This window comes from Thunnus thynnus, chromosome 17 (genome assembly GCF_963924715.1).
Source record: "Thunnus thynnus chromosome 17, fThuThy2.1, whole genome shotgun sequence".
NCBI classification, from domain to species: domain Eukaryota; kingdom Metazoa; phylum Chordata; class Actinopteri; order Scombriformes; family Scombridae; genus Thunnus; species Thunnus thynnus.
Genome location: NC_089533.1, coordinates 8018644 through 8045007, shown reverse-complemented (window position 1 = coordinate 8045007; position 26364 = coordinate 8018644). Strand labels below are relative to the sequence as shown.

At 42.4% G+C, this 26364-nt stretch overlaps 1 protein-coding gene across 1 annotated transcript in view; it reads right to left on the bottom strand.

The window, feature by feature from the left end:
* Positions 1–1755: 1755 nt before the first annotated feature.
* Positions 1756–26364, bottom strand: part of rnd2 (Rho family GTPase 2) — a 30645-nt gene continuing 6036 nt past the window's right edge. Inside the window, exons 3-5 of the mRNA XM_067570369.1 lie at positions 7944–8053; positions 5095–5229; positions 1756–2927 (exon numbers count right to left, since the gene is read on the bottom strand). Of these exons, the coding sequence (XP_067426470.1) occupies positions 2658–2927; positions 5095–5229; positions 7944–8053 (515 nt within the window). The 3' untranslated portion in view covers positions 1756–2657. The remainder of the gene's footprint in view (positions 2928–5094; positions 5230–7943; positions 8054–26364) is intronic.

The window sequence follows — 26364 nt, the reverse complement described above, 5'->3', positions numbered from 1 at the left end:
ACAGCAATCACTTTTTCAGTCCTAAATGTTGTGCTAAAGTTATTCATAATGTACAATGTAGTACAAAGTCAAGAGGTTGTGATATGTAGCACGACAAGCTAGCAAAGCTCTGTAAATAGAACAGCATTTCTGCACATGCACAGTGATCTCTGCCGTACACAGTACACAGAACTACTCTCCGGAGACTGAAAACTTGATCACTGTTAGTTTTTGGAGACGTTTCTGAACAAACTACCATGATTGCAACCTTTGTGGCAAAGGAACATCTCACCCAGTGCGCAACGCTGTAGCTCATTGGTGTGTTTTTAATAGTTTTTGGAGAACAACGGAGGCACAGAGGAATATAATATATCAGACCTTGGATGCACACACAGTACTTGCAAGTAAATCGGTTTATTGTTGGTTTGGCTCTGCACATGAAATTTGTTGACAATAAGAAGAATATAGAAAATCGCCAGCCTTATCCTTTAAAGGAATATCACCACTGAAAATCTTATGAGCATCAAATACTCACCCCTCTGAAAAGTTTGCTGCTTGCTCACAGAGCAGCATAGCTTAATTCACAGCAGTTAAAATAAATTCCACTGGAGACCTGTTTCTTGACCAAATAAAGGTATCTTAACATTCATAACCAGCCAGCTGCATAATCCACTTCTCCATCATTGACCCATATGTTAAGTATGTTTCAAACATTGATCGTTTCAGGGCCTCCTAGTAGCTCCAAAACACCAGTAGCATATTTAGTGATTTAATACCAAAGCTGCAATTGTTTGGAACATACTGACCATACAGATCCTTGGTAGTGAGCTCTGTGAAGGAGAAAGTCTTTCAGAGCCACTTTTCAAGCCTAAAATATATTTTTGCTAGAGTATTCCTTGAATACTACCTCTGCCACCTCCCCTCTTGCTTCTTGTCTCATCTTGTTTCTCTCTCCTTCTCTCCCAGTTTCTGTGACATTTCATCCATCATTTGTGCTCATCTTGTCAATGTTCTTTATGTCTAGCAGAGAAGTAACATCAGACAACCCTGACAGTTATTAAGGTAAAGCTTTCAGTTGCTGCCAAAGTGTTTTGACTTACAGTAGACGGGCCTGTCCACTCTCACCTCTGCCTAAATGCTGTCAGGATACAGCAGCTTGCCAACTGCAAAAACACTCTAGACAGAAAGTCCTGCTGCCTAAGAGAAACTGTCTACATTGAGACTGACTAATGGACTGTTTAAAAAAAAAAAAAAAAAAAAAAAACTTTGAAAGGTCTGAAGCCCCAAAATCAACTGGATGGCAAAATTGTTCTGTGCGGATGAAAGAGCTCACATGTCATGTCATCTGTCATACTGAATAGATTTGAAGATCCGTTAACAGCATGGAGTCATTTAAAAACACTACATCACTGCTCGGGTGCTGCTGCATTGCAGTTCAATTTTGTTTTTGCCAGCTGAGAGGTCTGCACAGAGTGCACATTACCTTGAAAGACTGACTCATTCCTGAGGCTGCAGTGCTGTTTGACTTGCATGGCAACATAAGAGCACAGAGATGGCATTAACAGAGGAAATGGACAGTTATGATTTACTGATTTGGCTTCTGAAGGCTAGTAGGGGAAATCACAAGGATGGCAAGCTGTAGAGAAAAGATTGGAGCGTTGTTAACAATTCATTTGCTCCATGAGACAGTTGGTTACAGGATGTATTAATGAGATAATCTACATCTCTGATGCCATTACAATAAGACAAAAGGAAGGGAACTCCAGCCAGGAATGATCCTTTCCCTATGCAGTCAAGCTGTTGCTTTATTGTAGACTTTAGTGAAAGTACAACAAAATAACCCTAACATTTTACCACTTTATCTTTCACAAAGAAACATCTTTAAAATAGCAATAACAGCATTAACTTCAGAGAATCAAACTGACACAATTGGAGTTGATGAGAAAAATAGTGTTAAATGAGCAAAACAAAATCATATACTGTACGTTGTGACTTTTCTTTTTCTAAAAATGCACTTGTGGTAGTAATGCTCACACACACCTTCACAATATTTCAGTAACAAAAACTCATTTCCAGCTCCTAATGTTTGGTTTGAGCCATCATTCACCTAATCACTAGAATCCCTTTTCAGCATTACTGTACATACAGGTTTTCCTCTCAAATATGGCGACTGGAAGGAACTTCAGACAGTGCAGATTGACAAAAGTCATCATGTCCGCTGAGCGACACCGTCTTTGAAAACAAGCTTCATCCTCAGACTTCAACATGGTTCTCCTCAGTCTCTTCGCTCTCTTCTCCGTCGCTTCTGCCGTCCTTTTATGAGAGTGGTTTCGGGAAATTAATTCCTCTTTAATAACCAGCACTTGACGGCGCTTCCACTATCACAGCTTCCTCATGTCCAGAGGGTTAGTCCAATTTGCCATCATTTCAAAACAACACAAATATGTAAACAGCTCGGAAAATATGCACACACGCAAAAAAAAATAATTAAAAAAATCCGAAGCATTTGTTTCCACAGCGCAGTGTTTCTTTTTTTCCTCACTCCTCTGCAGTGCAAAAAATGAAAATACGAGGAAAAAAATACAAATAACAAAAAAAAAAAACAATAAATAGACTTCCTCTGTTATATATTTCTGTGTTTAAGTATATACATATATATACAGTTTTATGATGGGTCTCTACATGAGCACGCAGCTCTTAGCCCGGTCCTTCCTCATGACCGGGGCCTGGTCCATTTGCTCAGTCCGGCCCGGCAGCGGTGGGAGGGGGAGCTGCGACACTCGTTTCAGCCCCCTGCGGGAACTGCTGCGTTTTAGCTGCGGCTTGTGCGGCCTCCGCACCGACGCCACCGTGGTGATGTGGAACACGTCCCGAACACTGTTCTCGGAAACCTTGGAAGTGCACTCTACGTAGGCCACCGCCCCCATCTGTCGAGCTATTGTGCTGCCCTGCGACACAAAGAGAGGCAAAGACAGACATTTAGAGATTGTTTGCAACATTTTACCGGCGTTGTCACAAAAAATATCAACTTGTGCAAGTTTTGACATCCTCAGAATGCATTTCTCTTTTTCTCCTGTTTTCATTGGTTTTGTATTCTGCTTATTTTCTGATAGGACTCTCTTGTATCCTCATGCTTTTATTGGTTATGTTAGACATGAGTTTACTCCACATTAAAGTGCTGTGTGAGCTCTTCACAAAATGTTATGATATGCACCCCATTCTTTATTCCACACTAGCATTAATAGGCCTTACATCTAAACAGTGGCAGTCTTATGCTCCCAAAAGAGCAGCAAATCTGAGACAAACATGTTGATCTCCTATGTAGACTGAATGTCAATGATCTAAACATGTCTGGAGACAGATGAAGCTCCTCCATCTGAGGTATGAATAATGCAGATGCTCCGACTCCTCATTCTGTGGTAACAGAGCAGCAGCACAGAGCCCACTGGGCCAGTGTTGACATGGTCTATGTAGCTTTTCAGAGAGAAGAGACTAAATTCTAACAGAACTCATCCAGCACTACAGCTCACCCCTGAGTAATGTTACAATACACCCAGTTAATTGAGATCGTAAATTGTTTGCTTGAGATCAAATCAGAGACAAATTTAATTTCAAATCCCTCGGCCTCTCTCCTCCCTACACTACAGTGTGGTCTCTTCTCTTGTTTCATGATCAGACTTTAAAACCCACATTCTCGCAGGATCGACACAGGCAAAAAGTTTGTAACGGACGAGACAGGATTGCATGTCCCATGACCCTCAAAATCTCATGCTCTCCAACACAGAGAGAGCTTTTCATCCGCAATGGATGTGGTTTGATTTTTATCACGGCTGTGCAATGAGCCACATATAAGAAGCAATGAAGTCCTCATTAGGTGGAACGGCAGATTTAGATTCAGGGGTGGAGGTGGTAGCGGGACGGGGGCCGAGGTAGAGATTGTCGTGACAAGCGGAAAAGCTCGATCGGATCTCAGGCAGATTAGTGCGGAAATGTCTGGAGTTCACCCAGTGGTCACTTTCGCTGACGACGACTCCTCAGCTGTGTTGGAATTCAATTTAAGATCAACAACAGGATAGCAACACAGACTATTGGATTAGAGCACCAAAATGTTTATTGTGCACAGCTTGGGTATCTGCTGTGGGATACACATTTTCTAGGCATGTTAGTGGGACAAACAGTAGCTGCCTCAGACAAAAACACTGACTGGAAAGGAGTAAAACCATAGCTTAATGTAGGCCTGGCCACAAATGTTTTCTGGCTATTTTACATTGGCTCTGTGGTTTGCTACTCCATCTTTTGTTAATGTATCTTACTTACATGAACTGTCTGTTGCTATTTTTTTTTTTGTTTTTGTTTTTTGAGGCTGTGTGCTTTTAGCCTCCAGCGAACTCTCAGACAGCAGGGTAGAAAAAGGCTCCTTTGTTCTGTGGGCTTTTGTGTGATGGTGAAAAAAAAAGCCCCTCCACTTTCAGAATGTCCAACACGGGAGAGCACAAAATGAACACGCTGAAAGCTGATTAAAATTCACAGATTTACAGAACAGTTTATCATCCCCTCCCACTTCTCACCCATCCCCTTGGCTTAGAGGTCACGGCGGCACGCAATAAAAGGACTCACTCATTTGTCAATGCCCGTTTTTCTATTCATCATGCATTTTGAAAATCCCTATATCTGCATGAATATTTCATTTCAGGGGGGGAAAAAAAAAATACATCCCTAAACATAAACTCCACCAACCACCCGTACCCCTTCGTCGGCCCTCGCCATACGCAACCTTACATCGCCTGTCAGCAAATTTCGGTCAAAACGCCAACCCCAGCAACATGTCCCCGAGGGGTTTCACACACACAGCTCTTATTCTGCGGCAGCTGATTGTGTTGTGTGAGCCTCCTCTCGCACTCCCTTCCTGAGGGACTTCACCAGAAAGGCAATGTCACTGCTGATCCTAGATGGAAAAATCGCATATTATTGCTGGATTGCTTTCTAATTTCTTTTCCGCATCCCTTGTTGTTTTCGGAGCTGCCTTCCTTCCTTCCTAGGGCACCTTCTAAGTCCCTCTATCATTATTTATCCCGACCCTTTCTCCTCAGATATCCATCATGCGCCGGTTCTCACCTGCTCGTGGGTGACAGGAATGAGGCGCTGCTTGGAAAGTTCCCTCAGGGTGTTGACGTCTGTCCTCATGTCCAACTTACAGCCGACCAGCACCACTTTGGCGTTGGGACAAAACTCCTGCGTCTCTCCTTGCCACTGTGGAGACATTAACCAAAAGAGAGGCAGAGGGACATAAATGATTATGCCAAATACTGGAAAGGACAGTGAAGAGCTGCCTGTTCTGACTAATGAGCTACTGAGGTACAGTGATGACCTTTGGCTTCTCTGACACCTGATTTCAGGGAGATTAATGGTCTCTTAAGGAAAGACATTTGTTAGATTAAAGAGTCAAAGGGAAAATGCAAAAGTCTTCAATGTAGAGCTGCAACAATTCAGTTAATTAGCCAACTATTAAATTAATCACCAACTACTGTATTTTTATAATCGATTAATGGTTTGAAGTAATTTTTTTAAGAAAAAAAGTCCAAAGTCTCTGGTTCCAGCTTCTCAATTTGTGAATATTTTCTGGTTTCTTGAGTCTTCTATAACAGTAAACAGTTTCTTTTACAATTTTGAATATAGTGATGCCAGCATTCCTGTCATTAAATCAGTAGATGGTTCAAGCGGTTCAGTCCTTCATACACTCAAAGAATGTGTAAATTAGTTGACCAACATAAAATCAATTGACATTTTTGATAGTTGTTCAAGTTGTTTATCAAGCAGAAAGCCCAAACATTCTGTGGCCTGTCAAATGTAAGGATTTGCTATGTTTTATACAATTAAAAATGGAATATCTTTGGATTTTGAACTAGCTTTTGGACAAAACAAGCAATTTAAAGATGTCCCTTGGTTAGCATTGGTGGGCTTTTTTTCACTATATTTGTTAGTTCCAGCCTTATAACACAAAACTCGCTTTTGATATGTATGAGGGGGGACCCAAAAATTCCCTGAAGCCATGGAGAGCATGTAGACAGTAGAGTGTAGTTATCATATTTTCTGCTAGGTAGCGTATGCCTGCAGCTTGGTGAAACTAAAATTGTAATTGAAAGGGAGGAGATTCGCCACCATGGAAGAAATCCAGGAAGAATCGCAGGAGGCTCTGGACAGAGTGACAAAAGATGATGACAGGAAATGTTTCCAGGAATGGGAGAAGCACTGGGACAAGTGTATCGCATCTCAAGGAGAGTACTTTGAAGAGGATTAGAAAGGTACTACTGAAAGATTTATAATGATTTTTGAACAGTTCCAGGAATTTTTGGGTCCCCCCTTGTATAGTAACACTGCTGTTAATAGAGGCAAGGCCATATTTTTTTCATAATCCCATGCACTGTTGACTGCTTCACTGTGAAATTAAACTTTCATTACACAAGCTAAAGAACCATGTGAAAACATAACAACTTTATTCATGCCAGGTTGGTTCAGGTTTCTGCAGTACCTGATGTACTTTCCTCACACAGTCACCATCAACAAATCTATTTTCAGGTTCTGCACTGAAAAGGTTGAGCAGTCTTCCTTCTAAAACCACCCTGAGATTAAATGTCACTTCTGAAACTCAGCTGAAACAACACAGTTTCTCCTTTCTGCGACACAAATACACGACGGCAGCCGACAACCCTGAAATATTCCACATGCCGTGTGCAGAATGTCAGGGTGTCCATTCAACCTTCATGTTGAAAACAACCTTTGACCTTTCAAGCCCATCCCTATTCTGCCAATAACATCCAATCAAAAGCTTTGATTGTTTAACCCTCTCTGCTCCCCCAGCTGTCATCCAGGAACCTCGGTAACCTGCTTGTCCCTGGAGGTCAAGAGTCTAATTTGGGATGGTGATTGTTCAACAGGTTTTCCATGTGCCCCTAAGTTTCAGAGATTACCAGGGCGACAGCTAGGGGTCAGGGGTCATGGCAACCCCCTGCCAAGGGATTCATGGGAAAACCAAAAGGCTTGACGGTAGCTCTGCTTCTCCCTGTTAACTGAGTGCACTGAGGCTTGTGAGATATTTGTGGGTTAAAAAAAGGTGTCTCGGGTTAGATCTACAAAGTCTGCGAGGGCATTTCAGCAGCTCCCTTCAGACCACTAAACACGTCAACAGGCCAGCCGTGGGAACTGTCTTTGGCCCACAAGAAGCGCAGTTCAAAGGCAAACACACGCACACATGGCCTCAAGATGACAGACCAATAAAAGGCACAGACCTGTTTTACATGACACACATGCACGCAAACAAACCCATTAAGATGGATATCTCTGCATACAGTACCAGTCAAACGTTTGGACTCACTTTCTCATGCAAGGGAACGGGAAGGTGTGTTCGTTCTACTGGTACTGTATACAATAGGTATTTCACAGTATGTGTGGCAGTCTGCCACTGGCTGTAAAAACAAGACCATGACCACAACCCCGCCTAGCCAGGTCGCCACCCCAATCTCAACTCCAGCGTCACGCCATCTGTTTAGCCTTTAATTCAGATTTAAAATTATAAATGCCTACAGATATGCACTTTCTAGCACTCAAGCTCAGTATTAGTGAACAGGCTTTGCAACCTCCTCTTTGATATGGCTAGTGTGGCTAATTTGCGTATCTGATATTCCTCTCTAACCCACCCGGCTGCAAAGCCTCGTCTCTCATTCTTCACTCTGACCTTCCATTCTTCAGAGGAACGAGGGTCAAGTATCCGTAGACGTTTTGATGAGATAAAGGAATGGAAGGCTCTAGCCTCTGTGCTGATTTGCTCTATTGTTGAGCCATAAAAATGCAAGCTGCTGGCACAGAAATCTGAGTGAGTACAGTACAAGATGCTGATCAGAAAAAAGATTTTTTTCTGGTTAGTTCTCCAGTGTTAGATATGAAATTTAAAAAAAAAAACCACTGACCTTCTTTATGACACTGTCCAAAGTCTCTGGGCGGCTGATGTCGAAACAGATGAGAACCGCATCAGAATCAGGATATGCCAGCGGCCTCACATTGTCATAATAAGAGGAACCTGCGGACACACAATAACATATGGCATAAGGTCACGGTGTCTTCTGAGTAATTCCTGTGTGTACTTGTTTTTAACCTGATTTAACCCCATGAGGTTCTCCCATCCCAACCATATGGCTCATCCTGTCAATTAGAAACATACCGCACATGTAGGAAGGTGTTCTAGAGGTCATTAATACATGTATAGCCCATTAAAGCAGTGGCTGTGACATGCACTTGGACATGCTGCAGCTTGAATGCGCTCTGCAGATCCAAATGAGTCCTGATCTTAACAGTTGTGTGCACATATTTGAGTATCTTTGTCTCTTGGGCATCCACATGCACACAGCTGTGGCCTCCCTTTATCGCAGTGCAACACGAGGAATGTCGAGGGGTTACTCAGAGAAGCACACACACACACACACACACACACACACACACACCCTGAAAAGTGAATTATAGTGGGTTGAGGACTGGAGGACTTGTGGACACAATCCATAATCATCCTGAAACGACAGCGGTTGGCTGCACAAAGGCCAAACTAAAGGTTGAACCCCTTAATTCTCTCAACTCATCCCTCATCCTGTCTCTCTTGCAAATAGTCCTTGTTTTAAAATCCTCCATTTTTACTGACTGTTCTGAGATTCACATGCACTCACACGCTTCTCTCCGCTCTCGCTTTTAATTTCGGTACCTTGATCAAATTTGAAGGCAGAGTGGCGCCTCTGTACTTTCACAAGCCGCTCAGTTACAAGGCTCTTGCTCTCTTACAGCTCTCATTAGGAGGCTTGTAAAAATATCTGGGCTCTCTGGGAAATGTGGCTGTGGCTGTGGGCACCCTCCCTCCTGCCTCCCCTGGGAGCTGGCACAGACCTGAACTCTTACTTTTAGATAGCAACAGCATCATGGCTGCGTAAATTTTGTGTCATGAAAACTCACCGATTTGTGACAAATCACTCCGTTTTACACTTTCAACTGCTAGCAATGTGCATAAATCTGTGAAACACATTTTGTAAATGCATACTTTGGTACATAAAACATCTCCAATACATTTAATCCCTTAAAGTCACAGAAACTGACTGATAATTGTAGATTATCTTTATAGCTGCTGTTATGGTGTTTCATACCAGACCTGACACAATAGGCGGTCAGCATGTTAAAGTGCTGTGTGCCTTTGTCTGGCAGGGTAAATGGAGTCTGCACAATGGTGCTACAGCCTGTTTTAGCATCACTATGTTCTCTTTGTTAATGATGGAATGAGACTATGACAATAGCTGCACGAGGCCCGCAGCCCCAGTCATTCAGGTGGCGGTCCTATGCTGACCTGATCCCCTCCCCCCTGAGAACAATGCAACAGGCTGCCTGTCACAGCATCACAAGCTGCACATTAAAGATTGATGCCTTTTTTCACCTCCAAGTGAGTGAAGCAATTTTGTTTATGTTCAGTGTTTTTCTCACAAATATCCTGAATGCCTATCCTGCCGCATAAGACTTTTTTGAAACATTGTTGACTTCTGCTTGCAATCTTCTTCTTCTCTCCTTTTATTAGGGCAGTGATATGCATTACCGCCCTACGCAGAAATATGTAACCTACCACACCCTTGCGTGTCATGGTGAACTGGCTACCACAAAAACAAGTTATTTAGGACTTTTGGTCTCAAGCATGTGCATTAAGAGTCCTCTCCCATCTGAGCCAGCTGACTCACATATAAAGGGCGTGAAAATAATATAATGGCACATCTCTTTGAAACCTTTTCCTTTTTATTGGATCTAATTCCTTGAATTATGATGATACAAGTCGTGATTATACTTTTTTATTTTTTCATTGCTGTTTCTCTTGTAATCATTGGTTGTGAAAAAAGTAGTCGTTTGTTGGCCCTTGCCTATGACATGATTTACATGACTTAAAGTGTAACCGCACTGGGGGTTTAAATGTGCATGCCGATGCATGCAGAGGTGGAACACAAGATACAAACAATACAGGGATCCTGTTGTAAAAATGTTGCTCTCTAGCACACTTAGTGGTCAAAACGTCCACAGGGTGGTGCCTTTAAACTGCAAAAGTTGAGCAAAATCTTTGATTAAAAAAAATACCTCTGACAATAGTGTTTCTTCACCTTTAAAATGTATACACTACAAACATATTTTCAGTGTAATATAGAATAAAGTAATTGTCACTTTAGCCTACACTTTACAGGGCGTTATCAAAAAGCCATATTCCCTTGCCCATTCTATTAATACAAGATTGCTACTGTTTTGTACTGCTGAAAGACCAGGACTAATACACACATTCATCCACACTCCCAAAAAAAAACCCCCAATCCCACAGATGCCAAGTCCAACAGTCAGCAAAGCACACATTGTATGACAGCAAACTCTGATTGGTAGCGGTCACACATGAGGTGCTGAAGCTGCTGAAGTTGGTCTTTAGTATGTATCACAGTGCAGCAGACCTGCAGTGAGGTTAGAGCTGAAGAAGAAAAGAGAGCACATGCGGGGGTGGAGAGGGGACAGAAAAGATTTAATGACTTTGATGCTGGAGTGTGGATAAGGTGTAGGAGCATGCAATGATGAGAGAAGCAACTGGGGAATTAAAGCAAAATTCAGATGAAGGGGAAGAGATGTCAGATGAAGGAACATTGAGACAATGGTGCTTGTTTGACTTAAAATGTAATTAGAGGCCGGAATGAGGCTGTTGGGATCAATTTGTCAATCCCGAAGATCTAAATGATTGGCAGGTCACGGTCACGACAGGCCTTGTCACAGCGAAGCAATTCTTCAAAACTTCTGCCCTGAGCGATAGGGAAGCTACCTCAGCACTTTTGCAAAGTCAGAAAAAAAAGTCTTCTGAGGGAGAGGAGAGGAGAAAAAGTGCTGTGTTTAAAACATGCAGGGCAGGCACAAATAAAAGCCAATCACCATACTGATCGAGAACATATACAGGAAAAGAAGAAGGGGGGATGTAAAAAGGCTGCTCCTCTCCCTTCTCACTAGGCCCTGTTCCTCAACATTATTATTGTTTTGTGTGTTAAATCATCATTATTTTCAGTCGAGTGTCAATTTGTCAGTAGGGTTTTTATAATAATTGAATACATTGGTTGATATATGTAGTGTTTCTCTGCTCACAGGTTTATGATCGGTTGATCGGTTAGAGGGGTCAACCCACTCTGTATGTTCTTTCAGTTGTTCTGCCTGTATTGTTGGGGGTAGATCAGCTGCTTAATCAGGGATAGTGGAAAAAGCTTTGCATCATTAGGTCCTCTTAGCAGTGGGGTACTAGCCATTGTTAGGATGTGGGAAGTAAAACTGTTCTGTCGTAAATGACATTTGGTTGAACTTGGTGCACTTATGAGCCGTTTGTGTGCATATAGTAGATTATGGTTGTCAGCAATAACACGGAAATCCAGTGTTTATAATGGTGTGGTGTTCTTTATGTCATGGCAGGTGCAGAAGTGCGACAGGGATACAAGGGAAGGACCCAAATGCAGACGTCTGAGGCAGAGCTAGATGCAGTTTAATTATTTATTGCACAAAATGGAAGAACAAAGGCTTATGGGATGATGAGGCAGGCAAGGGTCAGAACAAGAGAAGGAAGTCCAAACAGGCAAACAGATCTGACAAGGAGCAGACAAAAATCTAAAATCTAATTGACAGGCAAGATCCAAAACAGACAGGTAACAGGCCTCGGGTATAACAGGCGAACAGAATACAGAGGCTAGAAAGCAAGACATGAAGCACATGGCAACTTAACAATCTGGCAAAGAACCATGGAAATGGACTGGTATAAATAGTGAGTGTCTGATGAGGGAAGGTTTAGTGTATGGACCTATTCTTCTTAGCGCAGTTATATCCCCCTGTGTTCTGTAGCGTATCTGTTAGATTGCCTCTGTGATACATGGTTGATACATCTTTTCTCTGTGCTGACAGGAAAGAGAGCAGTGTGTTATACTGAAACTCCGGGTCCTCCTTTAATTTCATTATGTAGTTGTCACAAACACAACAAATTGGCAATGAGTATGGACCGAGACGTGGACAAAAGTCACCACCTGCACTGACAGTTGAGAGAAATGACAGATGCACAACTAGCAAGCTGAACTAACTGTTAATGCTAAAGTGGAAATGAAGTGAATGTAACATGAACATGGCATCTATGGGATAAGAAAGTCCCCCTCTCAGCCTAATGGGTGCTACAAAACTTATTAGCTCCCATGAAGCCAAACATCGTGGACACATTAAAGAATCACCTGAGCCCATTTTGTTTTCACAACAGGAATCAGTCTAAAGATGGAAGTATCTCGGAATATATAGCTGAATTGCACAAACTTACTCAGTTCAGTGAATTTGGAGCAGGACTTCTGATGCGTTGCATGACAGTCTGGTATGTGGCATGCATTGTCAAAGCACACAGAAGAGGCTACTGTCAGAAAAAGATCTTACACTAAAAAAAGCATTGGCTATTGTGATGTGGATGGAGACAGCAGCCAGTGAAGCTTTGGAGCAATGGAAAAAGGGTGTAGACATTGGTATGCATGAAATGTCAATGAATGGTGGTAAAAGACAAGTGTTACAGTGGCAAAACCTCACATGATACCAATTACTGCTGGTTTAAGGACAAAAACTATAGAAGGTGTAACAGACCAGGGCACACAGAAAGAGTGTGCAGACAAAAGTCCAAAAGCAAGCACACACAAAGAGAGAAATCACACTGGGATAAAAAGTCGAAGCACCAGGCTAAACATGTGCACAATGTCACCGAATGTGAAAGTGGATCAGAAACAGAGTCTGACACAAGTGGACTGGCTTGCTTAGAAGTACACAGCATAACAGAGCAAGACAGAAAAATAATTTGGATCATCCCAGATTTGTCTGGGGTAAAATTAAACATGGAGCTAGACACAGGATCAGCTTTATCCATCATTTCAGTAGCTGACTACAAACAGCTGTTCTCTAAGCTACTGTTATTAAAGACCTCAGTGATACTGAAGAACTACACAGGCAAAAAGGTGTCTCCAAAAGGCAAATTGAAGTTAAAGGGACAGAGAAAACACAGCAGTTGAAGCTGTATGTTTTGAAAAATGGAGGGCCACCACTTCTCGAACGTGAATGGTTGAGGAAGAGCCAAATGGACTAACACACCATTAAAGCTCTAAATGTGTCACCAGCAGGAAAGTGCAGCCCACACAATGTTGCACAGAGACTGTTGCAGCTACCCAATGACAATGAGGTGTTTGCTGAGGGTATTGGTATGCTAAAAGGGATGAAGGCAAGAATTGAATTAGATCAACAGGCAATGCCAAGATTTCATAAAGCCCGTCCAGTGCCGTATGCGCTGCATGCACTTCAGAGCTCGGTGTCATCTGGAATCCTGTCAAACATCTATCCTGTTCTGCGTACTGTGCAGTACCCACTTCCATGAATAGAAGATATCTTTGCATCATTGAAGTTCTCAAATATCGACTTAGCACAGGCCTACATATAAATGGAGGTTGAGGTGTCAAGCAGGAAGTTCCTCACAATCAATAATCACAATGGACTCTTTCAGTACAACAGGCTAGTCTTCAGTGTTGCATCGACTCCAGTGATCTGGCAAAGAGTGATGGATCAAGTCCTTCAAGATATCCACAATGTTATATCTACAATGAGTTTTTTAAGAGTGAAATCTCATACTGTGTGTCATTGACAAGCACGGCTTACACAAATCACAAGAGAAAATTGAAGGGGTGCTTCAGGGGCCTCTACGGACAAAGGTTTACTCTCATGACAGACCACCAACCGCTTGTGTTATTCCTTGGGGCCCACTCTTATGACATTATTCAAGGGTACCAAGCAACATAGCAATGCGGATGGCTTGTCACGTCTACCACTGTCGACGATAGAAGAAGAAAAGACTTCCTCCCCAGATCCAGCGAAGGTGTTCCCTACAGCAGTAGTAGATTATCTGCCAGTGATGAATACTAAAATACAAAGACAAATGAAGAACGACCCAACATTATCAAAAGTCTACGACATCACAATGCAAGGATCGCCATGGTAACCCCATGTTCCTAGAGTTTTCAGAAAGATTTGCAGGGGAGGAGTGGGCAGAGTAGGTCAGGTAAATGCAGGACTGATGAGAAGTGGGCACAGACGTGTAGTTGAGGAAAGGAGAGAAAGTCCAAGGGCGTCTGGCGGACAGCTTGAGGATGGCAGATCTGGGGAATTGAAGGAAAGTACATGGCCTGGGAGAAGTGAGCAGAGACTGGAGTGGGAGATAGAGAGCAATGCAGAGGGATGGAGATAAGAGGGTGTGGCTGCAGAGGGGGACTGAGAAGCAGATGTGACACTGTGTGCTTTGCAAGCCGAGTATCTGTGTAGCTCACCCCCCGAACTTACCCGAGCAGGTGGTTCCAGTTAGGTGAGGCTGACTAACCTCTGGCATTTTAAGAAGTTAAAATGTCATTCAGTGGTCGATAGGGAAGAGAGAAGGTGGCAGCTTGCTGTGAGACTGCAGATTTTATTTGTTTGTTTTCCTTGGCTTAAGTTATTTGTTGAATTTTCCAGGGTTCATTTTTGCCTGTTTCATTAATATTTTTGTTAATAAATATCACCTTTTTGTGTACATACCTCAGCCTGCCAACCTCGTTTTTGTAACATCTCTTTAAAAGTTTCCAGCGCCAAATACCCTTCCAGCGGAGAGACATGACCAGAGATAAAAGAGGATGTAGCTATAGAAGAGTGGAGGAGAGGGGGTGTGCAGTGGTTGTTTGGGTAGGTAATTAAAGCACTGGACAAGGCAGGACAGATCAAATAAAGAGGTATGAGAGCTCTGGGTTAGCTATTGGTGGAGCTGGCCTGTGCCCATTCACTGTGAGGTGGAACAAAAGGTCAATTGAATTTCAGACAGAGGCAGGATGAGATGAATGGGGTAGCAGGGTGAGGGAGCGGAGCACAGTCTGGCAGGAACCGCTAAAAATCATCACGTCTGGCAAGGAGCGGGACCCTACCATGCTGTGCCAAGGACAGACATAAAACACCTCTCACAAACCCCCCTCAAGCATTAGCATTAGCCTAATTTAGCGTTGGCGATCTCTCACAGTGGAAAGTGGATTTCTGTCTCCATTTCCACAGGGCTAATTAGCGCCAAGCCACGCTACAGCGCCACGCAGGAGGCTCCACCGAGCAGAGGTGATAGTGGTGGGAGGAAAGCGTTCCTCGCCAGCCGTCTTCATCAAAGGCCAGAAATATCCCAGAGGATGTTGAGGCGGACAGGAACTTGGTGAAGCGCTAATATACAGTAATAAGGCTTGAGGGTTTGTGGTATGACATCATTCATGCCCCATGTCCCCCTCCCCCATAGGGACAAACTGTCTGAAACATGACAGCTCTCTATCTGCTCATTCAAATCGTTTTCTGTGAGAATTAGATTTTAACAGGGCAAAGAAATAAAGCTAAAAAAATAAAATAAATGGTGCAGAAGAAGTGTGCATCGGCATCTAACAAAGCCTCTCAGTTTTCAGTGCATTAATCGGTATCATCACAGCAGGAACTTCTCTTTCTTTCTCAGTTTGTTGCATGCTCATTGCAAACGCAGCTAAAAAGCAAACCATTATGAGTGAGGGGAAAAGAATAGTCTTTGCCTGGAGGCTCTCTGATATGTTCATGCACATATGGCAGGGACTCAACGGCAACTAACAGCCTCATTAGGCCATATAGACACTCTAAAAAACACCCATGCACACAAACAAAGGCAGGGTATGAGCAAACAAACACCCTCTCAAATGTCACCAAATAAACGAAAACAGTGTGATTGAGTTAGCCGCAACCTTAGAAACACAACACATTCAGCACCACATACACTGTGTCTTTTTTCTTCTCCCGCAGCTGTTTTCCTCTTGAAATCAACCTTCAAAGCAAAGGCAAAACATTTCAAGTTGGGCTGGCCAAGTATCGTAGCAACCTGGAAGGATGCAAATGGCTTCATTGTGAGGCCCTGAAAGCAAGTAAGGAGGAAGAGAGCAGGAGAGTGAGGGGATCGCGGAGGCTAATGACTCCGGTGCATTGATGATTTGAGGTAACTAAAAGGAGAGAAGAAGAGGGTTGGTGCTCCATTCTTTAAGAGGTTGAGCAGACTTTTCATCGCTGAATGTCCGGTCTAAGATGTGAGAGTCTTAGGGCTGCTCTGAAATCAGAGTTCTACTCAAACAGAAAGAAACAGAGACTACTGCCGAGACACCCTCGGTGAGGAGGTGGAGTTACTTTGACCCAGTGTACCGCTCTACTGTGCAATACAATGTGTGTTTTATTATGTCAGTATGAGCCTACACAAAACTTTCTTTAACAGTCTCACATCCGGAATCCAATACAGCCTGCCGCAAATGGTGCCACTGACCTTACTCCCATGGTAGAAATTTAAAACTCACACTCCAGGTTGGAAAATTTACCTAACAGATTGGCACAATCTTGTTAGTCCTTTTTGCTGACCATTCTCAAATCCATGCTCCACACTTTTAGGTTTTGTGGATGTATTTTTTCAACTTTTCCAGGTAGTGATTTGTTTCCATTCATTTCCGCATGATAAGAAAATCAATTAGCAGACTCTTGAAATTTGTGTTGTGTAATCCATCACTGTGAAGATCAAGTCTGCATTAATTTTAGTCAATGTGACATTATCATCACATGGTAATGAAGTTTAAGTGTAGACTGATGTTGAAAAATCTGCAGGGCAACACCTTGTTACAATAATGTGACAAATATTAATGCAGATGTGATGTTCACTGCGAGGGATTACACAGCTCAAGAAAGTTTCCTAATTGATTTTCATACAATAAGGAAATGAATAGATAATAATGGCTGCGACAAATGATAAAAAAAAAGTAGAAATTTAATGAGTCAAAATATACTAAATTGTTTGTGTGGTCCTTTAAATTTAGCAGGAAAGCCAGGGGGGTAAAATCATACTACTGTATCACACTCAGCACAGACTTTACTGTTTTATACACAATTGCAAACATGGGCAAAGAGTGCAATCTGCTATTCCTCTCAGTTACATGACCCAAGAATATGTTACATACAGAGAACATTGAGAACACAAGACGATGTCTGTGACAGAAGACGATGCAGTATTTCACTTAATAATACAAAGGCTTAATATGGATTTTTAGATTTTATGGACTTGCACAGACATATTCTTAAACATGTGAACCCATCATTCTTATTGAAATCCATTAATTTTTTAATTCATTAATTATTTCTTCTGAGGGGAATGTGTCAAATTAGTTTTTCCAGTGTTTGATGTTTTTCCTGGTAAGAGCAGGACATAGATGGGCTTACTTCCTCGCCTAAGAAGCCCACCTGTGGTGGAACTTCAAAATGACCACAAATGTGGTAAAAAAAAATATTTGAAATGTGGAACCTTGGAGGTAATATCACAAATACAACTTTTAGATTACACCATCATGAAACATTGGCCAGATTTTGCACAATATGTAGAAGCAAAAGGCCTGTGAACAGATCACAGATCATTTATTGCTTTGATATAGTCAACTCACGCTATCTGCCGCGGCCTCATGTATGCAGCTTGAGGCAGTGTGTTTGTGAGTGAAAAATCAGTGAAACAAACCATTTAAAAAGCCTTTAATGAAGAAACTTCTGCTGGCCTGCACTCTGGACTGGGGCTTATATCACTGGTTTCTCATGCAGTCCGACATATAGGCGATACAAGTGTATATATACCTCACACACACATACACGTACACACAGATAAAGCTGTTGATCTGTAACAGAGATGGCTGTGTCAAGTTTTCAAAGGCGTTAGCACACAGCCGGGACAGTGGAGGTGACACTGGGTTAAATGGCCATTAACCTTCTATGTCTGCAGTCTTCACACAGGGGATATTGATCAAAGCCCCCATGCTTACCCTCTGGAGGAAGTGCAGCCTTTGAAGGGCGTCAAGCACCTTCCATGGACCTGCTCTCAGCTGTGCTGCCGAGGACTTAATGCCTGTGTCTGTTGTCCAATAGCAGGTTTAAAAGCGGGGCCGGCTCCAGCGCTGACAGCACAGGCAGGGGACAGAGCAGCATCACTGTCTGTCTACTGTTCGCCCCAGGGGTATAGAGATGGAGTAGTGTGTCCGTTTTCAGTTTCTCCTCACCCCCAAGCCCCTCTTTTATAATCACACACACAGACACACACACTCTCATTCCACCGGAGAAATAGTTCTGCATTTCATCTCCTGTTGTTTGATCTTGGTGTCTGTTCATGCCGTGCTTTGCTTTTAAAGATCACTATGCTTCTTTTGTTGCTCACTTCTTCTGTCGATCTATATATTGCCTGTCTTTCTTTGAGAGAAACACCAATCGTGTCTCTATTTTGGTTCTACTCTTTGACTTGTTTGAAAGATCACTTCAGATTCGGTGTGGCAGTCTACATCTTTTCACCCCTCGGTGACACTCTTAATTCCTTAGAGATGTTCATGTGTTTAGATGTTATAATACAAACACTACCCTGCTTTTGTTTGTGTGAGGAAGTCAAGTAGCTGTGAACAACTGTTAGCTATGCACAGGGAGCACACGCAGAACCTGTTTTTATCTGTTTCTGTGTTTCCTCAAGCTCTACGCCTCTCACACCAGAACCGTTGAGTTTCGTCAAAGCAGCAGCAGCAGCGGCAGCAGCAGACTGCTTGGACAAGATCCAACAAATGACACAATAAAAAACAGACAAGAGCCTGTTAAGGAACACCAGATGCTGACTTGAGTATTATTTGTTCTTTGCACAACCTCTTTCACTGCTCAAACCAATCAGTGTTGGACCTCAGCTGGTTCCAACTTCCCCAAGACAGATTGTAAGTCTTTTTGCTTTATTTGTTTTTGTCTTGTTTAAAAAACAGGATGATCTCAGAGAGGGAAGGGGTATTTCTTTAAAGAAAAGAGGCTAGTTGGAATATCCAGTTTCACTCCTTAAAAGATGATGTGTTGATTAGATCAGATGAAGGTCTTGTGGACCTCATCTGTCCTACCCTGGGGATGGAGGAGTCACTGCTTTACAGGGACATCCAGATGAATTTGTGACCAAAAAAAGGCACCATGTCTGGCTTTGATTGCTGCAGTGTGCACAGACTTTTCCCCAAATCTCCCAAACTCATGTTAACAATTGTATCATTTTTACATGTACTTTCATAACAATGTAACTAAACTTAAAGTTGTCATAAGTAGACTTGAAATTATTATTGTAATTCCCATGTTCAGACTAATATTAGCACAGCTTGAAAAAACGCAGCCACCTCATTTATTTGATGGGACTAGCAGAGCACTCCAATAAATCGCAGGGTCATCCAACAAAAAAGCTGAAGCTGGCTCAACTTTTGCCACAATGCAGAGCAACATCATCTGGCAACGCACTGTGCTGAACAATCAAATACATGCAAGCACACAATCCTGGCAGACAGCAGATTTGACTGGGGTGTACGTTGCTATCTGCCACCATGTCCTTCTTCATGCTACCACTGGGTGGCGCCAAACTGAGGACTTTTCAAATCTAAACAAAGTCTGAATTAACCAGTCTAAATCCTAGAAATTACACTTATATACTACTAATTTACAACAGCAATACATTTTGAAGGAAACGTAATACCGTCCGCATTACGTTTCCTGTCAACATAATGAGAAGATGTTAACATTTGACTGAAAAAAAGTCACAAAAATATTGATAGCGAGAGTATCAGTAAAATGTTCAGTGACAACAAATTTCCTTTTTCACCAAAATATCCGATCTTGCGATAGAATATCTGTATCGTGTAATTTTTGTGGTTATGTTTAGGAACTTGCAGCACAATGTGTTCACAATCTTTCCCTAACCTTAACAAAAGTGCTGCTGTTGCCTAAACCATCCAGATGAACCTCGGTCTCTGGTGTGAACATCCTGCATTTTGTACACTTGCCATCCACATAACCTGCAGCGCTTTATTCATTCAAAAAATTGTGGCCTATGAATATCCTCCCAGCAGCTATTATGTTTGTCAACTAGGGGTGCAACGGATCACAAAACTCACGGTTCGGATCGTATCACGGATTTGAGTCACAGATCGGATCATTTTATGGATCAAAAGGCCTGATACAATCCTCCTTTAAACTTTGGTAGTGAATGAAACAACAGTCTGTGTCCACATCATCAAAACTTCAAAACTAACAAACATGAACACACATTTTGTCCTGCAGCATGTTGAGCGAGCCACCAAACAAACATTCAGCAGGGAAAAGTGCACTGCTAACGTCAGTTGGCAGCTAAATAGCTAATTAGCTGCTCAGCTGCAGCACATTAAACAACGTGTAAACATACCTGCAGATGTCACTGCGGACCCGTTAAATGCTGGTTTGGTTGTTGATCTTCAAAATCCCTGCTAGCGATGCGCTGTCTGTCCATGACTTGTATTTAGTTTGTTTACGTTGTTTTAAATGAGACATTAAATTTTGCAATAAATCCGCAGTTCACATGCGTGCCGAACCGTGTGGGCCGATCCATACGGATCACAGATCAACGACAATCCGTTGCACCACTGTTGTCAACACAAAGTAACTATGAGTAGTATAGTAGTATGTAAACCTAATTTCCCAGTGATAACGTTGCTAAAACACTGATGGTATAAAAATCCCTATTAATCTAAAAAGCTGTTCAGAGCGCCTCCGTCTCGTAAGGACACCATTAAAGGAACAAACTTCAAGCTCTATTGGGTTTGATGTTTATTTTACAGCACTATTTCCAACATTCTTTGAGACCATGCCAAATAGTTTGGAGTTTACTGCCAATGTTAGACACCCACTCTAATTCTTTGACCAAGTGATTGCCATGTCACTATGAATTCTGCTTTGAAAAGCTCCCACTCCTCCCCAGGCACTACCATCACCTCACGTACACTCACACAGTATTCGAATTCATCTCTTTTTATTCCTTTTCACCTGTAAAACAGCAGAGATCACATCCTTTATTTCCACTCCTACACATCTTTCAATCTCATACTCTCTCCTTTCAAAACTTGTACTCCTGCTCGCGGATTTTCATTAAAACTTGTAATAACACTGACTGCAGCTTCTTCTGTCCACAGCTGTCTGGTATGAAAGAACTGAAAATATTCAGGCAGCAGCTACACGGGGATATAAAAGAAAAACTTGTGAGTGGAAAAGGACATCCTCTGCTCCATCGACTCCACTTCCTCCAATGCATAACTATCCAAACACATCTGTATCATGGTGCTATCTATCCCCCAGCCCACTCTGCAACCCCCCGGGGAGGCCAGAAAGGAGACATGGCACTACTTCGAATGCAATTTCGCTTCCACAAAAGCAGCAGCGGCGAGAAACAGAGGGCATTGGATCTTGTTTATAAATAAAGTCATCCATAAATGATGGAACCTGTCGAGTGTGTGTGAGCGAGGTGCAGGTGGGGGGTGAAGGATGGAGGTGAAAGACGGCCTCTCTCCCTGTATCCCCTTACGCTCGGATGGGTTGCAGAGGGATGCTGAGAGGGTTTTGCTCCCGTGGAGGTGGGGGGGGTGGGGAGAGGGGCCGGAGGGACTGAGCGCTAGCTTTGGGAGCAGCAGAACCAGTCAGTGTGGCTGTTTGAAGTGGGCTGATCAAAGCTGGAGCTGCGTCGGGTTCTGTTGCACTCAGCAGAGGGAGTGGACCAAGCGAAAACACACAGAGCCCCAGTTCCAGGGGTGGGTTTCCTGTCTGCCTGGATGACTGAAGTATTCACTGCATCCACTGCTGCTGCTGCTGCTGCTGTTGCTGAACAGGAACGAATGCCTGGTTTAGTGCCAGGGCGCATTAGTTTGTGTCTCTTCTTTAGTTAAAATAAATATTCCAAACCCATGAAAAGTGTTGGAGCAATGTGTTCTTGTAATTACGTTACCACTCCAAGTAATGCAGTAGTTTCAGTAATCAAATTACAGTTACTGGCTCACTGAAAATTGTGTTCCTTGTGTTTTATATTAAATTTCATCGGAATCGTGGTATGACACGTTTAAAACCTGCATAAATATCAGTCAAGTAGAGTGAAGGATCTCCGTCCTCACTCTTGTTTAACTGGTAAATTTAAACAAGCAAAATTAGCAATGAAAAGAGTTGTTATTGTTGTTGTTGTTATTTATTAATTTAGAATAAAGAAGACTAAGTTTGCTTCTATTTGAATATCTATTAGGGGATATTATTTTGCCCTGGCTTTATTGGCTCAAGCGCATTTGTGCAGCAGCCTCTTCACTAAATAACATTAATAAAGCACAAAACAGAAGAGAGAGCCAGATGCTTTGATAAGTGAAAATACTCTTCGCAGACTCAGGCTTTATATTTACGTAAAAAGAAAGATATCATCATAAAATGTAAGCTGTGTCCGAGTCAGATCCATCAGAGAACCTCCTGACAGTGTTTAGTCTGTTATTCATAAAACAGCTTAATAATTCAACCTAGAAAGCTCCCAGTTCATCTGGTCAAGTCCATGTGCCCTTGAAGCAACTCCATTGAGGATCAATAACTTCCTACGGTGTAAATGGATTCCTTTGCATCGTGCAATAGATCATGTTACTTCAGGTCAATGAAGACAGAGGTTGCAGATTTTACCACAATTAAAGCAAGCTTCCTCCGTGTCCTCATAAAACAGACAAAAGCAGTGCATTAATTCCCCTACAGGACTGCTTCATATCGCCATATGTGCTATAGCTGAGCGTTTAGCATATAACAAGAGTGCTGCGGTGGTTTTAAAAGTGTGACACAGTTGGCGTTTGTGTGTTTGCTTCCCCAAGGACTGGAGTGGGTCAGGTCCCAAGGGTACCACCAACAAACCTTAGTCACAACACAAAGCCTTGAAGGGTGGGGTGTTGGGTGGGGGGGGGTGGGAATAGCACAGATGTACACTTCTGCTTCTGTCTACTCCTTCTGTCCCCTTTCCCAGTTTTCAATCTAGTGAACACTTGCTGCTCTTATAACATGCCCCCCCCCTACCCCCTCCATCCATCTTTTTACTCACTTCAACCCCTCCAATCTCTTTGCCTATAGGGTTGAGGCAGCTGCTACGCTTTCCGGCTTCATTCTACCATGACTCCCACCATAGCGCCCCCTCATCAGCCCCCGTTACGCCTCTGGTCAGCTGAGAAACAATAGTAAGGGTCACAGGGTCAGAGCCTCTGAAATTCCCATCGGCAAACTCACTCAATCATAGACATGCCCACACGCATATGTATACATGCATGAACATGCATTCATCATGCATACACGTTTCTTTTTCATCTGTAGTATCGATCTTTCTCTTAACGATATCCTTTACTTATGGATGCACAATATGTACATTTTTCAGTTTACCTGAGGTTCAATTTACAAGAACAATATATTAACGTTGGTCAACATAAATAGATTATATACGTTATATACGCAGAGCCAAACCAACAATGAAGTGTTGTGTGCGTATCCAATGCCTGATATCTCATATTCCTCTGTGTCATAGACCTTTATTGTTGTTCAAAAACTATTGAAAACACATAAATGAGTCACGCTGTTTGTTTATTCTATGTGACGTCTTTGTATTTTACATTATCTTTCAAAAATGAATCACAATAACACTGTTTCAGGCAAACTCCACTGAAGGAAAATAGACAAATTCTGGTAATGCTATGAAAAAAATGTTTACCATAATAACAATTTGTTAGTACTGCTCCTACTAATAATATCAACGTATCCTCACATCAACCCCTTTGTATTTCTTTATGCTTGCAAACAAAATAGCTCAAATCTTAATTTCATCCTTTCATTCTCTGTTCATTATAATTGCTCAGTTTTCCCCCGTCAGTAGCACAGCATGGCAGGGCTTAAGACCGAGTTTGTAATCTGAGTCAGTGTGAGCTCATCAAAAGCCTTAAGTGCTCTTTTTTTTTTCTCCACTGTGTATCAAAAGATTCCTTTTAATTCTATCCAGTGAACGTTCAATCCCTAATAACTTATCACTCTGATTATTCCTTTGCCACATTAACTAAGTAAAAGCCATACACAGCCTTTCAGCAGTGTGCGGTGCTGCTCAGCAGTGGACGTGCTACTTAAGCAGATTATACACTTTTGCCTGGTGCTCAGCATTATAAGCTGACAGTACATGAAGGAATGTGTGGTAGTGCTCGGGTCATAGCTGTATCCATGGTCGCATTTACAGGCTCCTCTAAGAGAGATAAAAGATCAAAAGGACTGGGAAGCCGTGTCCTCTGGGGCCTCCAGAAGTGCTTGTTTTCTTGTTTATGAGAGGGAGAACATGTGGGCTGCTCACGTTTCCTATCCACGTAAAAAAAAAGGGGCAGAGTGGCAGGCGCGTGCCCGTGTGGTGCAGGTGGAAGTCTGCATTTCTGTGTGTGAGTATATGTGTCTGTGTGTGTGTGTGTTTCACTGTGTCGCTGAAGAGAGCAGATATTCTGTGTGGTAATTACAGCATGCGTGTTCCTGTCAGTGTGGCTGGCTGCCTTTCATGGAGCACTTCTGCCCACCCCCTGCTTAACACGGCCCCTGACTGCTGGTGACCTCAATGCGGCCGCCTTGACTAATGGGCTATCAGAGATGGAGAACATCCACGAGGAAAAAGAAATGGCACAGAGACAAGATAATCCACCTCATGAGAAAGTACGTTATCCTCTCCTGCGTCGTTGCTACACTGTGCGTTTTCCTTTGTTTCCTTCCATATCCTCTTCTAGCTACTGTAACACACGGGCCGCCATTTCCTCTTCAGCCTGTTGACCCTTTGTGTAATAATATGACTCACGGAGTGCTGAGCTCCAGGGATGGAGCACAGCTGCTTGCCTGCTCAAGAACCAAGACATTCAGCCCGGCAGCCAGGACTGCCGGCTGTCCTCCAGAGTTTCCATAATGTCACACAAACCCACTCAGAGGGTCAGTGTGCAATCAAGTGCAGCTCTGTGCATGAGACCATCATTATTCAAGAAGTTTAGGGCTGGAGATCATTTGCAGGGGAAGGAGGAAATGCCCAGAACACAGAGGAGATTAGTTAATCTAATGCCAAATTAATTACAGTTATCTACAATATGAGGTATGCATGCATCTGTATTTCTGTAGGTGCCATATCAGTTATGTGCAGCAGTAATATTTGGTGAGCAGTTAAATACATTTTTAATTATTGTTTGATGGGAATCAAAAAGCAGAGTGCATGTTTTTCTTATTTGCACTTTATTTGCTTGTATTAGTGAGTGAATTCAAATAATTACAATTAATCAAAGGAAGTTTCATCCTCCCTGTTCATGGGAGTGGTCAGTTCAGACATCACCAAAATAGGCGATACGCTGTCTAGTTGTGTGTTTAATTTACAGTATGGTGACACACAAAAACTGCACACCCACTTCACCCCCACACACAGTGCTTGCTGTTTGATTTCTAACATGTAAAACGTCTTTGTGGGCTCGGCCCATTGACTGTAATCCCTGGGATTATCAGGTGCAGCCTGCCAGAGAGGCTGCAGGCTCATCCCAAACTTGAAGCTGAGGATGTGAGTCATGGAGAGGCTGAAGATATTCTCTGTGATTCTGCTGTCGAGCTCATGAGGCTCCAGACAGACAGACAGACAGGCAGACAGACCGGTACCCCCCCACCGTCCAAAAATACCCCAAAAGGCATTCCAGTGACTGTCTGTGGATATGAGAGATGTGGCACAAAGGCACAAGTTTGTTTCCAGCCCTTGTAAAAATCCAACATGGCAGTCACACAATAGTACTCAGTGATTAGCTGTTCTTGTGCTCAGACACTCTGTTTTGTCATTTTTATGAACAACAACATCTTCATTATCAGGAAAGACACTTACAGACATGTTTATGTGAAACAATAAAAACTCAAATCACGTTCATTTGTCCTCTGTGACACTGTCATAGTGAACTCACACTGAAACAATGAGTTGATTAATCGATTAAGTGAATCCAATGAAAATAAATTGATTATTTTGATAATCAATTAATCATTAAAGTCATTTATCAAGCAGAAATCCCAAATTTTCACTGATTCCATCTTCATCATGTGATGATTTGCTGCTTTTCCTTGTTTATAATTGTATATTTAATACCTTTGGTTCTTGGACTGTTGCTTGGATAAAACTAGGTCTGCAATTAATAATTATTTTCATTATTGATTCATCTTTTTTTCTGCTATAAAATGTCAGAAAACAGTAAAAAAATTAATAAAAAATGCCGTTATTTCCCAGAGTCAAAGTTTTCTGATATTTTTCAACTAACTGATGAACTGAAAAAATAACCTTCTGTTGAATCAATAATGAAAACAGTCATTAGTTTCGCCCCTACTGAGAACCATTACTGTCTACCATGTACTACAGGA